The sequence below is a fragment of the Pelodiscus sinensis genome, chromosome 5 (assembly GCF_052426305.1).
Source record: "Pelodiscus sinensis isolate ZL-2025 chromosome 5, ASM5242630v1, whole genome shotgun sequence".
NCBI lineage: Eukaryota > Metazoa > Chordata > Testudines > Trionychidae > Pelodiscus > Pelodiscus sinensis.
In genome coordinates, this window is record NC_143056.1 from 59,134,487 (window position 1) to 59,148,381 (window position 13,895).

At 40.0% G+C, this 13,895-nt stretch overlaps 1 protein-coding gene across 22 annotated transcripts in view; it reads left to right on the forward strand.

Annotated features, from left to right (window-relative positions):
* Window positions 1–13,895, forward strand: part of RYR3 (ryanodine receptor 3) — a 522,680-nt gene that overhangs the window by 157,895 nt on the left and 350,890 nt on the right. For all 22 annotated transcript variants that reach the window (XM_025189447.3, XM_075927047.2, XM_075927048.2 and 19 more), the window contains one exon: window positions 1,771–1,864. In XM_025189447.3, coding sequence (XP_025045232.1) covers window positions 1,771–1,864 — 94 coding nt within the window. The remainder of the gene's footprint in view (window positions 1–1,770; window positions 1,865–13,895) is intronic.

The following is a 13,895-nucleotide window of genomic DNA, read 5'->3' on the forward strand; positions in this document are numbered from 1 at the left end:
TTTGTTTCTTGGTAAATCCATGCTGGCTACTAGCGATTACCCCTTCACCCTTCTGTCCAATAGAGGATTGAACTGTACAGGACATAGATTTTTTTGTGAAAATCTGGGACTCGATATATGTTGGGGTCACCTTGCAATAACCAAAGCTGGTGAAAGCCAAAGTGTGTCTGGCATGCTGCAGTAACACATAGGCACTCAGGGTGAGACTTGCAAGTTTGAAGGATGTTTGTAAGCATTCCAGATGTGAACTACTACAGTATGGCACCCACAGTTGTAGGACGGGTGACACAGACACTCACTAGTCTGTATTGTGCCCAGGTATGTCACAATAAACCAGTCCATTGTGGTCCAAAGTTTGTCTATGTAAAATGCATTGTTTCACATTTCTATTTCCTGGAAATGTCATCGAGGACAAAAGCAGCATCAGAGGCATGCCCTCACGCTGTCTTCATCTTACCTTGTTGCATGATTGAAAGTGAAGCTGTAGATGTATTTTTCAGGAAAAAAAATCCCCTCATTAAGACGTGCTTTGGGAAAGCAAGTTCATTCACCCATTTGGGGGGTTGTGTTTATTAAAAGTTTGGATCTAATAGAAAAATGCATGGTACAGAACAATACAAAATCAGAATCAGAAATTCTGCTGGAAAAAAACCCCATACACCCAGCACAAAATCACAGTCAGTAATGCCTATTTGAAATGTAAAACAAGTAAGAAATGCAAATGCAATGCTCCAATTCTGAGCCCTAAACACATCTTAACATCTCATCTGCTCATGAAAGTCCACTCCCCTCCAGGGGACAAAGTTGAGAACAATGGACTCAAGGTTCATCCTAGTCCCAGAGCCGAGCCCACACCCGCCACCACTCAGCAGGTGACCCACTTTTTTTTCCATTACGGCCAGCCATTTAACAGCTGCAGAAACCTTGTAAGCCTCTATGATGGAGAACTGGCATCTCTACTGAAGATGTTCTTGGTGTCCCAACCCACGATTTGAGAACCATTGCTCTCTCCTTTCCCCTGCTTTTACATGTGTTTAAAACAAAACAAAACACCGAAGGCAACAACACCAAAATAAAACCTTCAAAGCACAGATTTAGTGAGGTTAGAACAGTTCACAGTAAGCTGTTGATTAATCATGTTTCTTCTTTTGTGCTGTGTGACAAATTGCCTATATTTGACCTGCAGTTTTTGTGTTTTTGTGTTAAATGGGTTGGAAAGATAGCCTCCATTAAAAACTAAATATACAGAATAGCTAAGTGTTTTTCTGTGCTCTAATCACCTGCTATTGCTATACAATTTTGATTTTGACACAAATTATAAATGTCAAAATGGGCTGATAACTTTACTTATCCACAGTATGAAATGTCTTATTTAAATTTCAATAATTTTAGAAAACTCACTTCTATCTCAAAACTATGGCAGTATGTATATGACTGTGCTTTTACTTCAAAATGCCAGTCTCAAAACAATAGTAATTATGGACTTTTTTTTTAAATTTCAACTTGCCTATCTCTAAATCCTAATTTAACTTTTAAATGTCTGAGATACTTATTTTCTTTTTTAACTCCCTTTTCAGTGCAGACTTTTATTGTGGAAACAATATTATACAGAAGTAATATATTTGTTGTCTTACAGTTTGTCATATTCATTTGTTTCATTCGCTTCTGATAAAATACGAAATCCATGTTTTACAGTTATAGACTTCACAAATATTGATTTTTTTAATAAATGTTTCCACAAGTTAATTAGGTAATATGATTCTTCTCCAGGATATCTACTTGGTGGGCATGTAGTACGTTTTTTTCATGGCCATGATGAGTGTTTGACAATCCCATCTACAGACCAGAATGATTCACAGCAGAAGTGAGTGAGCATTCATTTTTATACACTTTCTTTGTCTTCCTTGAAAATTGAAATGTAGTGTCACTTGTCAGTGATTTTTTTCTCAGCATTTTCTTTGTGTGAGTAAATATGAAGCTATAAAATGTATGAAAAGGGTATTTGTGTGTGCCAAACTGTTATACAATTTCCGAATGCCTTATACTGATAGTGAGGGCAAACTTTGACTTCCATAATGCCCTTGCAATCTCACTGAGGTCAGTGTGGTTGTACTGGTATAACAATGGCAGATTTTTGTTCAATATGTTATTCCTGGGGAATCCATACCTTCTCAGAACTCATACCTTCTGCAGACTTCTGGCTCCCCTGCAGAAAAATGGGAGAGCAAAGAAACCTGTGGGGAACACCCAACCCTTCCACAGCAGCTTAAGTGCATCTGCTGTGTGGGAGCAGCCAGCAGCAGAGAGCAAATCATGGCTGGGCATCTGTGTCCGTGGAGAGGCATTAAAGGAGTGGGTCTAGTGCCTGCCTGCCTGCCTGCATATGAGTGAGAGAGACTCTTTCTGTCCCTCTCCTTTTTGTTGTTGTATCCTGGGCTTGAGGGAATAGGGCTGTGTGAAGCAGATTCTATCCCTGAGGCAGAACAGAAAATAACTGAACAGGCTAGCTGCTGATGTTTGTTAATCATTCCCATTCTTAGTCAGTTACAGCTCCTTTACCTTTCCAGTGGCATAAAAGAGCCTTACTGTAAATGATAGTAAGTGAATCTTCAGTTAGGAAGGTCTACTTGCTTTTGATGCTTTTTTTCTTTTGCCAGAGAGGTACAATGAGCTTAGACTACAGCTCAGGATATATTTTACTTATCCATTTTAAAAAATGCAGAACAATGTTTAGCATAACTATGACTTTGACCGCGTCTCCACTTGCCGCACCAAAGATAGGTCTTTGGGCATTCCATTTGGTGAGCCTAGTAAGGACTAGGGATGTTAATAATCATGTATTTGTGTAAACATATAACTGTTGAAATTTGTAGAGGTTACACATTTACATACAGTGGAACAGGCAGGAGTTGGTGCTCGTTGAAAGGCGGCTTTTAAACCGGTTCCCCGTGAGCACTGGCTCCTGCTTGCCTTCCTCCCCCACCTCTGATAGAGAAGCAGCAGCACAGGTGGCTCAGAGGGAGCGGTATGCGCAAGGAGCCAGCTTGAAAGCCAGCTTCTGACTGTACTGAATCCCGCCTTTCCCTCTCCCCAGTGCTGCTGCCTCTCTGTCAGTGACAGCAGAGTGAGGGGCACACCAGCTCCTGCCTTCCCCACCCTCTTCCTATCAGAGGCAGCAAGGGTGTGTGTGCATGTAACCGTTAGGATTAACCGATAAGTCTGGGCGTATTGGATAATTGTGTAAAGGATTACATGCTAACATCCCTAATAAGGACCCACTAATTCAAATGCTGCTGATGTACCGGGTGGCACCAGTACTCCCCCTCCTCATGAGGAGTAAGGGAAGATGAAGGGAGCATTTGCTTCTGTTGATCTCATTCTGTGGAGAGGGTGCTAAGCTCAGGTATGTCAATTGCAGCTATGTTATTTACATACTTGGAGTTGTGTACCTGAAGCTGATCTTCTGGGTCTAGTATAGACTCGGCCTTTCTTGTGAGAGAGTCTGAGCAATTTAAAGCAACATGCCACTTTATAGAACTCCAAACACCAAAATGAAAGTAAAGTAATTTAAAATAAAATCCAGGATTACAGTTGGAATGCAGTGTCCCGGCTATTAACTTTCATGTGTTTAGGAAATGCTGAACAGTTATTTTTATTTTTTCTGTATAGTACTTTAAATAATTGCCAAAATAAGTGACATTGGCATGAGTATGTTGCATTATTTTTATAAATGAAATACGCAGAATGTTGCATTATTTTCATGAATAAATATGCAGAAATTTGCATTTTTGTCATAATTTTGGAATTTTTCATTAAAAATTTTGCATTTTTGGCACAGAATTTCCTTTAGGAGTAAGTATATTAAGAAATCACACGAAGCAATTTAGTTGCTGCTATTTCACTAGAAGTCGGTTGCATCTAATAACATGAAAATGATTCATGCAGTCATTAGACTACTTATTTTCATGTGTGTCTCTCACTATATAGTTAAATATATACTAGGCAGGTGTCTAATACTCCCCAGTGTTCCTACCTCAACAGACAGCTTTGTGGATTCTGATAATGCAATTTAAATACTGTGGTACAATTGAAAAAATTATTATTTATGTTCAGGGGAGCTGACAGCCTCAGAACGTCTACACTGCTTGCATGTTCTGAACAAGGTGTGGGGAGACTGGCACTGTGCACCCAGCAGGGGAGGAGCCTCAGGCAGAAGGGGCAGACCTCGGGATCAGCCAGCCCTCCATGAAATTAAGACTATGGCACAGCCTCCCCCACTCCTAGCCCTCAGAGCTGCACAGAGTGTGCAAAGAAGCTAAGAAAAGAATGCCAGACTGGGAATGTCACCTGGAAAAGTTTTTGAAGTTTGCCCAAGACAGTGATATAATGTGCTGAGATTGAAGTATTAACACCTAGTTTTAACTATTTTATGTTATTAATGATTCACAGTAATGCTGGAAGGGCATAACAAGTGGGGTTCCACAAGGGTCTATTTTGGGACTGGTTCTTTTCAATATCTTCATCCACTATTTAGAAGATGGCATAGAGAGTACGCTTATTAAGTTTGCAGACGATATCAAGCTGGGAGGGGTTGCAACTGATTTGGAGGATAGGGTCATAATTCAGATTAATCTGGACAAACTGGAGAAATGGTCTAAGATAAGCAGGATGAAGTTTAATAAAGACAAATGCAAAAGTACTCCACTTAGGAAGGAACGATCAGTCTCATGCATGCAGAATGGGAAGGGACTGTCTAGGAAGGAGTACAGCAGAAATGTAGGGGTCATAGTGGACCACAGGCTAAATATGAATCAACAGTGTGATGCTGTTGCAAAAAAAGCAAACATGATTCTGGGATGCATTAATAGGAGTGTTATGGGCAAGACACGAGAAGTCATTCTTCCACTGTACTCTGCTGATTAGGCCTCAATTGGAGTATTGTGTCCAGTTTGGAGCATCATATTTCAAAAAAGATGTGGAGAAATTGGAGAAGGTTCAGAGAAGAGCAACAAAAATGATTAAAGGTCTAGAAAACATGAGCTATGAGGAAAGACTGAAAGAATTGGGCTTGTTTGGTTTAGAAAAGAGAAGACAAAGAGGGGACATTTTAGTGGTATCTTCAGGTATCTAAAAGAGTGTCACAGGGAGGAGGGACGAAATTATTCTCCTTAGCCTCTAATGATAGGACAAGAAACAGTGGTCTTAAACACTGCCATGCTGCAGTTTAAGTTGGACATTAGGAAAAGCTTTCTGTCAGGGTGGTTAAACACTGGAATAAATTGCCTAGGGAGATTGTAGAATCTCCATCACTGGAGATATTTAAGAGCAGGTTAGACAGACATCTATCAGGGATGATCTAGACTGTTTGGTCCTGCTGTGAGTGAAGAAGACTGGATTTGATGTCTCGAGGTCCCTTCCAGTTCTAGTATTCTATTCTGTTATATATTCTGATCAGTCACACACAGATTCTATAAACAAAATAAATGTTAAAATCAGGAACTGTTGTAGGAGAAAAAGCGTCAGCAAAATGAATTAGTAAGAACAACATAAGAGAGACTGAAAATCACTTTGGCTCATGGTCCATTGTTTGTAGAAAAGGCTTTTGTATATTACATTCTGCTCGTTCAATGTTTTCAAGATAACCTGAAATTCCTGTGATATTATTAAAGACCCTGGCTAAGCTAATAGTCTTTTCTTTTATAGAAGACACATTTAATTAAAAATAAACGTCTACAAAGAAGACTGTTCGTAATGGGGCAATTCACAGAGTGACAGAAAGCCCACTTGTAGCAGCACCTTCATTACCCTGCTACAGGGAGAGCAATGGTCTCCAGGGACAAGATGGCACCTGGGCTCAGCAAAAAAGAGCCCCTGCACCACCTGAGAGTTTGATGCATGACATGAAGGGGAGAACTGGATGAAGTTCCTCTGCAAATCCTGCTTATGCAGGTGCCTGCTGAGTGGTCACTCTTTTAGCAAAACAGAAATTCTGCATTGTGAGGAGGTTTTTCTGGAGTGCCCTATTGCTTGCCCATGTTGGCAGGAGGATAGTTTATTACCCCAACTCCTTACAGGACATTCATATAAAAATTATTACTAATATCTTTGTGTATATTGTGAGAATTTTAGTTTTAAAATAATTCCATGTACACGTACATTAAATAGGCGAGAGTGATATTTGTACTTTCTATAGACAAGGTTCAAATGCAATTGCTATTACCAGGGCTCGCCAAGCAGCGGAGAGCCCCGCTCGCCAGTCATGCGGAAATCTACTGGGCTAAAATCTACTCGAGCCCTGGCTATTACAAACCAAGCTTTCACATGCCTGGTAATTTTCTGAAGCATTTACTTTTGAGGCTAACATTTTCCATGGTTGGTCTCTATCTGAAGGTGAACCTTTTGGAATAAGGGTTGAATAACATTCTTTTTTGTATTATATTAATTGTAAAAGTATACCAATCACCATAGTTTTCAGCAAAAGGGACCAAAATGTTTAACTGGAAATTTGGTGAAGATTGAGTTCTCATTGAAGTGTGTGAGCTTTGTGTTTCTGGCAGGAGGGAGCACTTAAAAATGCATGAGGAAACAAGGGCACCATTTTGGGTGTTTAGGTGTGGCAGTAGCCACGCGCTCTGGGTTGCAGCTAGCTTTTCATCCCATTCCCCGAATGCTAAGGGAGTGAGAAGAAAGTGCTTGCATTCCATGCATTCCTCTCACACCAGCCAGGGGAATGGGATGAAAAGCTAGCCACATCCCAAAGTGCACAGCTGCTGCCCCCTTATGCACCCAAAATGGCTCCCTCATGAGGAAATATCAGTTCTGAGCTGGATCACCAGGCATCTACTAATACATCTTAGCAGATTCCTAGAGAACCTAGGGAAGTTGTGTTCCTTTGTGACAGCCCAATGCATGTTCTTCATGCTTAATTAAAACATGGGGGCCTTTCAGGAACAAGAGCTGCTTCTCTCAGTGTGTTGCTGCAACACTCTCAATGATGTTGATAGTTCTTTGCTCAAATGCATATAGCAAATTGCCCATCCCAAATGAACAACAAAGAGGATGAGGGGATCAACGAAACCCTTGACTGAACATCAGGGACAAGAAAAAATTGCAACACTGGAAAATTAACTGATTCTTGAGATTTTTTATAAATTCTAAAATTTCAGTTAAGAAGGAAAATATATTTTTTCACTGCAAAAAATAATAAAAGGGCTATTTGAAAGATTGGATTTTCAGGGAGAAAATGTCTGTAAGCAAGAAGCAACAGCACAGTGGGATCTTTCTTCCTCCTCTGATTCCATTCACCTTGATGTATGATTGTCAAAAACTAATTAGAACTAGTTATATGCTATCATTATTAAGCAAAAAGTGTTTTTTCTTTTCCTTTATATGCATACAAATTAAGTGCAAAAAGATATTTATGTATATTTGTGTTGCTGTTCAAATGACAGAATAGGTCAGGTTATATTTTGGGCTTTGACCGTGCATGGTTAGACAGAATACAGGTTTATATATATCAGAATACTCTTAGGGGAAAAGCATTCACATAACAAGTGTATCTAGAAGTTGGTGTTCTTTGAATGCTTGTTCATGTGGGTTCCAAACAGGTGGCCACATTTACAGCTCCCGTTGGCCGTGGATTGCTGTCCCCAGCCAATGGGAAATACAGGAAGTGGTGTCGCGGTGCATGCCACTTCCCACCATTCCCACTGGCCAGGAGCAGGTTTTCTGTATAGGGTGGTGTTTATGTGACTATCACTTATTTGCATGATAATGATCAGGAAGTGAATCTCTTATATGGACTGGTCCAGGATGAGATTGATGGTGGAAACTGTTGAAATCCCAAAGGAATTCTTCAAGGGCCTCCTTCCCATGGGTCCAGATGATGATGTTATCAATATAGTGCAAGTGGAGGAGGAGCACTTGGGGATGAGACCTGAGGAAGAATTGTTCTAAGACCGCCATAAAAATGTTGGCATACTGTGGGGCCATGTGGGTAGCCATCTCAATGTGGCTGACTTGAAGGTACAAATAGTCTGTAAATCTGAAATGGTTGTGGCTGAGGAAAAAGTCATAAAATTCAGAAATCAGCTGTGTTGTGACATCACCGGGGATACAATTCCTGATGTCTTGTAGTCCATACTTGTGTGGAATGTTGGTGTAATGGTGTAATCCATAATGGCCATGATGGATTATAGTTTCTTCAGGAAGTCAATGGTGTCTTGAAGATAGCTAGGAGTGCTATTATTATAGGGCCTGAGCAGAGAATCTATATAGCCAGACGATACTGCTGTAAATGATGGGGCATCCAGGATTTCTAAGTTTATGGATCTTGGATAGCAGATAGAATACCCCTGGTCAGGGCACTAGGGTTGTGTCTGAAAAAAATTGTTCTTGTGCTTCTTCAGGTAGTTTCTTGAGTAGATGGGCTAGGTTTTTTTATCGGTACTCCTCAGTGGGATTAGAGGACAGTGGCTTGTAGAATATGCGTTTGGAGAGATGCCTACCAACCTCCCGTTTGCAATCTGACCTACTCATAATAACTACAGCATCTCCTTTGTCCACCTCTTTGATTATAATGTCAGAGTAGTGTCTGAGGTGTGGATGACATTGTGTTCTGCACACAGGGGGGCTGACAGTAGGGCCGTATGGCAAGGTATGTGGGTGGAGGGTTGCCCTGCATTCCCAAAAGGGGCAGGGCCTCAGGCAGAAGGGGTGGTGCTGGGGCAAGCTAGTCCTCAGTGCCACTTGGAGGATACTGTGCTGGCTACCCCACAACAGGCCAGCCTTCAGGTCTTCCAGGAACATGTGGCAGGGCCCTCCAGCAGTGATTTAAAAGGCCCAGGGATCCAGCCGCTGCCCATCCTATTATGGTAGCGGTAATGGCAGCAGTGGTTGGGTGCTCCAGGCCCTTTTGAATCACTAAGCCTTAGGGCAACTGTTTCCTTTGCCTCCCACCTCTTGGTTGGCAGGCCTATCTGCATGTCTGAGATTATGAGAAAAATGCTGCTTCTCCTCAATTTCAGTCTGTGCATGTTGGCAGAAGCAGACCAGTTTTCGTTTATGCACAGCCCCCCAACCTGAAACAAATACTCACCACCATGGAATCACTAATCCAGGAAAAAATCTCTGCAACAAATCCTGTGGCCAACTCTGTCCACATATCCACCCTGTGACACCATCAAAGGACCTAACCAAATCCATCATGCCATCAGGGGCTTATTCACCTGCATATTTACTAATGTGATATATGCCATCATGCGCCAGCAGTGCCCCTCAGCAATGTATATTGGACAAACTGGACTGTGCAATAGAATAAATGGATACAAATCAAAACAGTTAAATTCAAAACCCAGTAGGAGAACACTTGAATCTTTCTGGGCACTCAGTAATAGTGTTAAAAGTTGCCATACTTGAGCAAAATAATTTCAAAAACAGGCTGCAGCCTGAAACTACAGAGCAAGAATTAATGTGCAAACCTGACACTATCAGAATGGGCCTGAATAGGGACTGGGGATGGTTAGGTCATTACAAAAAGTAATTTTCCCCTTGGGCTAAGTCTACACTGCAGGTTTCTTGCACAAGAACTGTTTTGCACAAGAGTTATTATGCAAAAGGTCTTGCACAAGAGTGCATACGCACTGCCATGTGCTTTTGCGCAAGAGCATACATGGCAACGTGGATGCTCTCTTGCGCAAGAAAGCTCTGATGGCCATTTTAGCCAGAGGGGTTTCTTGTGCAAAAAACCCCTGTTGCCCGTCCACACTGCCGCCTTGTGCAAGAGCTCTTGCGCAAGAGGGTGTATTCCTCGTGGGGAGACGAATAACTCTTGCTCAAGAAGCTCTCTGTTCTGATGCTTTACTGTAAATTTACTTGCAAAAGAACGCATGTGCAGTGTAGATGCTCTGCAAGTTTTTGCGCAAAAATGGCTGTTGTTGCACAAGAAGCTTACAGTGTAGATATAGCCTAGAGGTATTCTCACATTCTTATCAACTATTGGAAGTGGGCCACATTCACTCTGATTGAATTAGCACTGATCTTCCCCATAGTAATGTTACACTCTGGTCCTTGTGTATATCCCATTCTGAAGCTTAAGCTTTATGATGAAAACTCATGTCCTAATAAATTTGTTAGTCTTTAAAGCGCCATAAAACTCATCACACTGCTCATTTTTTTTCTTCACATGCTAGCTCATGGTTTTTGCCTCAGATTTTTTGGGAATGCTTTGGAAAGACCACATCAGAGAAATTGCCATCTCTGATGTTTTTGTAATGAATAGATTATGTTTAAAGAACAGTTATGTTCAGAAAAGTGATTATGTAAAAATGGCACTTACTTATTCAGGAAGTCTAGTCCATGTGTTTGTTCTCTATTCTTTCTGCTTTTATTAGTGGTCAAATGTTTGTGCTACTCTTCCTTTAAGGGTTGAGTAGGTCTTTCCTCTGCCAAAGTAAAAATGGAATGAGATTTGGTTTGTATAAGTAATCTTCTGGTCATCAATCCAAGGATCAGAAGTGTTACAATCTTTACCATCAGAATAGAGGTTCGCCCTGGCCTGGAAGTCAGTAATCTTAAAAGATAGATGTTCCTAAAACAAATCAGCCTGGAACTGACCTGTTAAACAAAGTATTGTAAAATGGAAATCAAATCATGTTACATGGATTAAATTTGAATTTGACCATCAAACTTTTTGTCTGTTTTGATCTTCTAACCAAGGGGGACCATTATGCAGTGTTTTGGCTTTACTGACTACATTCTTGCATTTCTTACACTTTCTTATTGCCTTTTCCCACTAGAGAATGAAAGAAAAAAACAAACAGTACAGACTGTGAGAAAACTATAAGAGCACCAGTTACTGGAAATTTTGACAGACATACTTAGAATGTTGTAGGAGTCATATTATGCCTTTTGAATGCTAGTCATGCAGAGTAGCTCAATTTACACTCCTTAAGAAATATGGGTGAATACATGAAAGGACTGAAGCAGCAACAAAAGCACATTAAAGCCTACCTATAATGCCTACGGTGACATGAAGGACAGAAGTTAACCTATGTTAGTCTATAAAATGGATGGTCTTACAGTTATAGATTGAAATAACTGATTCGTCTTTGTTTCACATCTGAGCTCATATAAATTAACCTTTTTGTTATGCTCAGACTCTAGAGGAATGCACTATAGTGGAAGATGATGATTAAACATACTTCTTACCAGTTTCTCTCGGTGAGTTTTGAATTGTTTTACGAACATTAATGAATCTCACCAGACCTTTTTAGACAGGTAAATGTCATTATCCCCATTTTGCAAATGAAAAAATTGAGGTAGACCACCATTAATTGTCTTGCCCAGTGTAACACAGGAAATGAGAAGTAGCTAAAAGAGGTATGTTCCTGCACTGCCATATTCCCCTCTCTTCCAGTCACCTGTGGGGAGAGGAGAGAGAAGTGAGGAGGAATGGTTCAGCCTCTTCATGCTGATCTGGTCTGCTGCTGCATTTGAAAGACATTCCTTTACTCCTCCCAATGTATCACTACCTTGTCACGTTTCAGGGGCTTGTGTGTCTCAGTGACCTCTAAAGCTATGTCGGCGGGAGCCTAGTGCTCTTGGTAGGATCATCCATGCCGGACAGGTTGAAGGGTAGAGATCAGACTAAGTGTGATTCACTGGTCCTCCAGGTTGCGGGGGTTGGCTCAGGGCTAACAACCCTGACCTAGAAAAAAAAATTATGTTATGGAAACAGCAACGAAGAATTCTCTTAATGGCCAAAGACAGACAAAAATGGAGAACCTTCATTGCTGCCCTACACTCCAGCGAGTGTAATAGGCATTAACTAACTAACCCTTACTCTCTAGCCCCTTAAGGGTCATACACCTTTTCCGAAAAGTTTCAGAGGGTAGCCGTATTAGTCAGTATCTGCAAAAACAATGAGCCATCCTGTGGCACCCTAGAGGCTAACAGATTTATTAGGACATAAGCTTTTCCAACAAGCCAAACAATGGCCCCTACCAGTCAGTGTGTGATGAGTTGTGGGGGCACTCTCACTAACTCACTTTAAGTTATTAATCTCAACATCATTAATCTTGCAATTTGGAGGAGTGAAACCTAGAAAAGAAGTTACTTGCCCTAGCTCTTTTCTCTAAATTACATGATGAAATAACTTTTTTTGAAAATACCATTAACAATGCCTCATCAGTCCTCTCTTGTTGCAAGCAGAGATGAGTGAAACTCTGGCCTGAAATCTTTACCCACTGCTTGAACTGAACTTGCACATTTCAAATATTTCTAAAACAGTTTGGCTATTTTTTCAGTTTTATTAATACTTTCAAAATTATTTAGACCATTCAACTTCATTAATAAAAACAGTAAGTCCACAAATAATCTCAAACAGTGAACAAAGAGTTTAATGTTGGCATAAATTAATAAAGAGCTTAAATATTGTATGAAAATCTTTTAATAACTCTACTTTTCAATAAGAAAAATATTGATGACACATAAAGAGAGAAAATGAGATTATTTAAAAGGGATCCTAAATAATTCTAAAATAGGTAAAGTTGCTTCAGTTAATAAAAGCAAAAACTTCGGATGACTATGGGAAAATAATAAATTAGCTTTAACATTTTCTCGTAGGCCAAAAAGATTAACTTTGCACATTTTAATATTTTTCAAAGTTTCTGTTGGTTGGTGGAGTCGAATGCTTTCTCCATTTCTAAGAAGAGATTTTGTGCTTTTATCTTGGTCTTACAAAACTACCGTTGTTGTCATTCATTTTCTTTGGTATTAGATGTGAATTACAGAAAATGTTGCATCAAGTGTGACTTATTGCATCTTTCTTGAGGAAGGTTGTTATGGAGATAAAGTTTTATAGCTGACTGAACAATTTTGCAAGTGACTGCAGCTAGTAGGAGGTAGAGGAGTACTGTATAAAGGATGAACTAAGGATCCCTTAATTCTCACACTCCTTCCTTCCGAAGTCTCTTAATTAACATATTTAATTGATATTTTGTTGATGTTTTAAAAAACATTTAAATATACATTAAAGGAAAGATGGTAAAGTATAAGGTATAAGTCTTAAGTTAGTGATCTTTCAGCACAGCAGATTGCTATTTACAGAGAACAGTACTTTATTACTACATATACCCCAAATGTATACACAGTAATAATTGCAGAAAACTCACCCGAGAACCCAATAATTGGCGGAAAAAATTTGACCACCATCAAATTAAAAATATATCACCTTTGGTAAACCTTCCCTACTGTTCGTGTAACCTCTACCTGGATTTCTGCAATTGACTGTAGATGGGGCTATCTTAATAGGCAAATAAAAATGCAACTGGTGAATAATGCAGTAGTGTATCTGCAAATAAATACATTACACCAGTGCTTCAAAGGATGCACTGATTTTCTACTCCAGCTACAATGTGAAGTGCTGATATTTACCTCATCAGCCTTATATGGCTTGTTTTACCTATCTAAGGGACTGTTGCTTACCCTATGCACCACCACAGCATTTGAGAACAGCTGATGCCTTTAAGGTAGCAGTTCTGATATTTGAGAGCTTGGAGGCTGGTGACAGGGAATGGAGGGAATTCATTTGCCCCTGTTGATTTGGCAGAACCTGAATTGGTTGACCTTCAAGGGATAGTATGAAACCAAACTGTTTACTTTATAAAGCTTTAAAGACTAACAAAACATGTAGATAGAATCATGAGCTTTCGTGGGCACAACCCACTTCTTCAGATGACCAGAGTGTTGGATGTTAATGTGCTACCAAACTATATGTTGTTTTTTAAGTTTTTCCTGTTACAGACTAACTCGGCTACCCCTCAGAAGCTTTTTTTTTACTTTATGCCTTTTTTTTAAAGGTTAGACAGGTATTCTGTTTATCTTATATTTGAAGT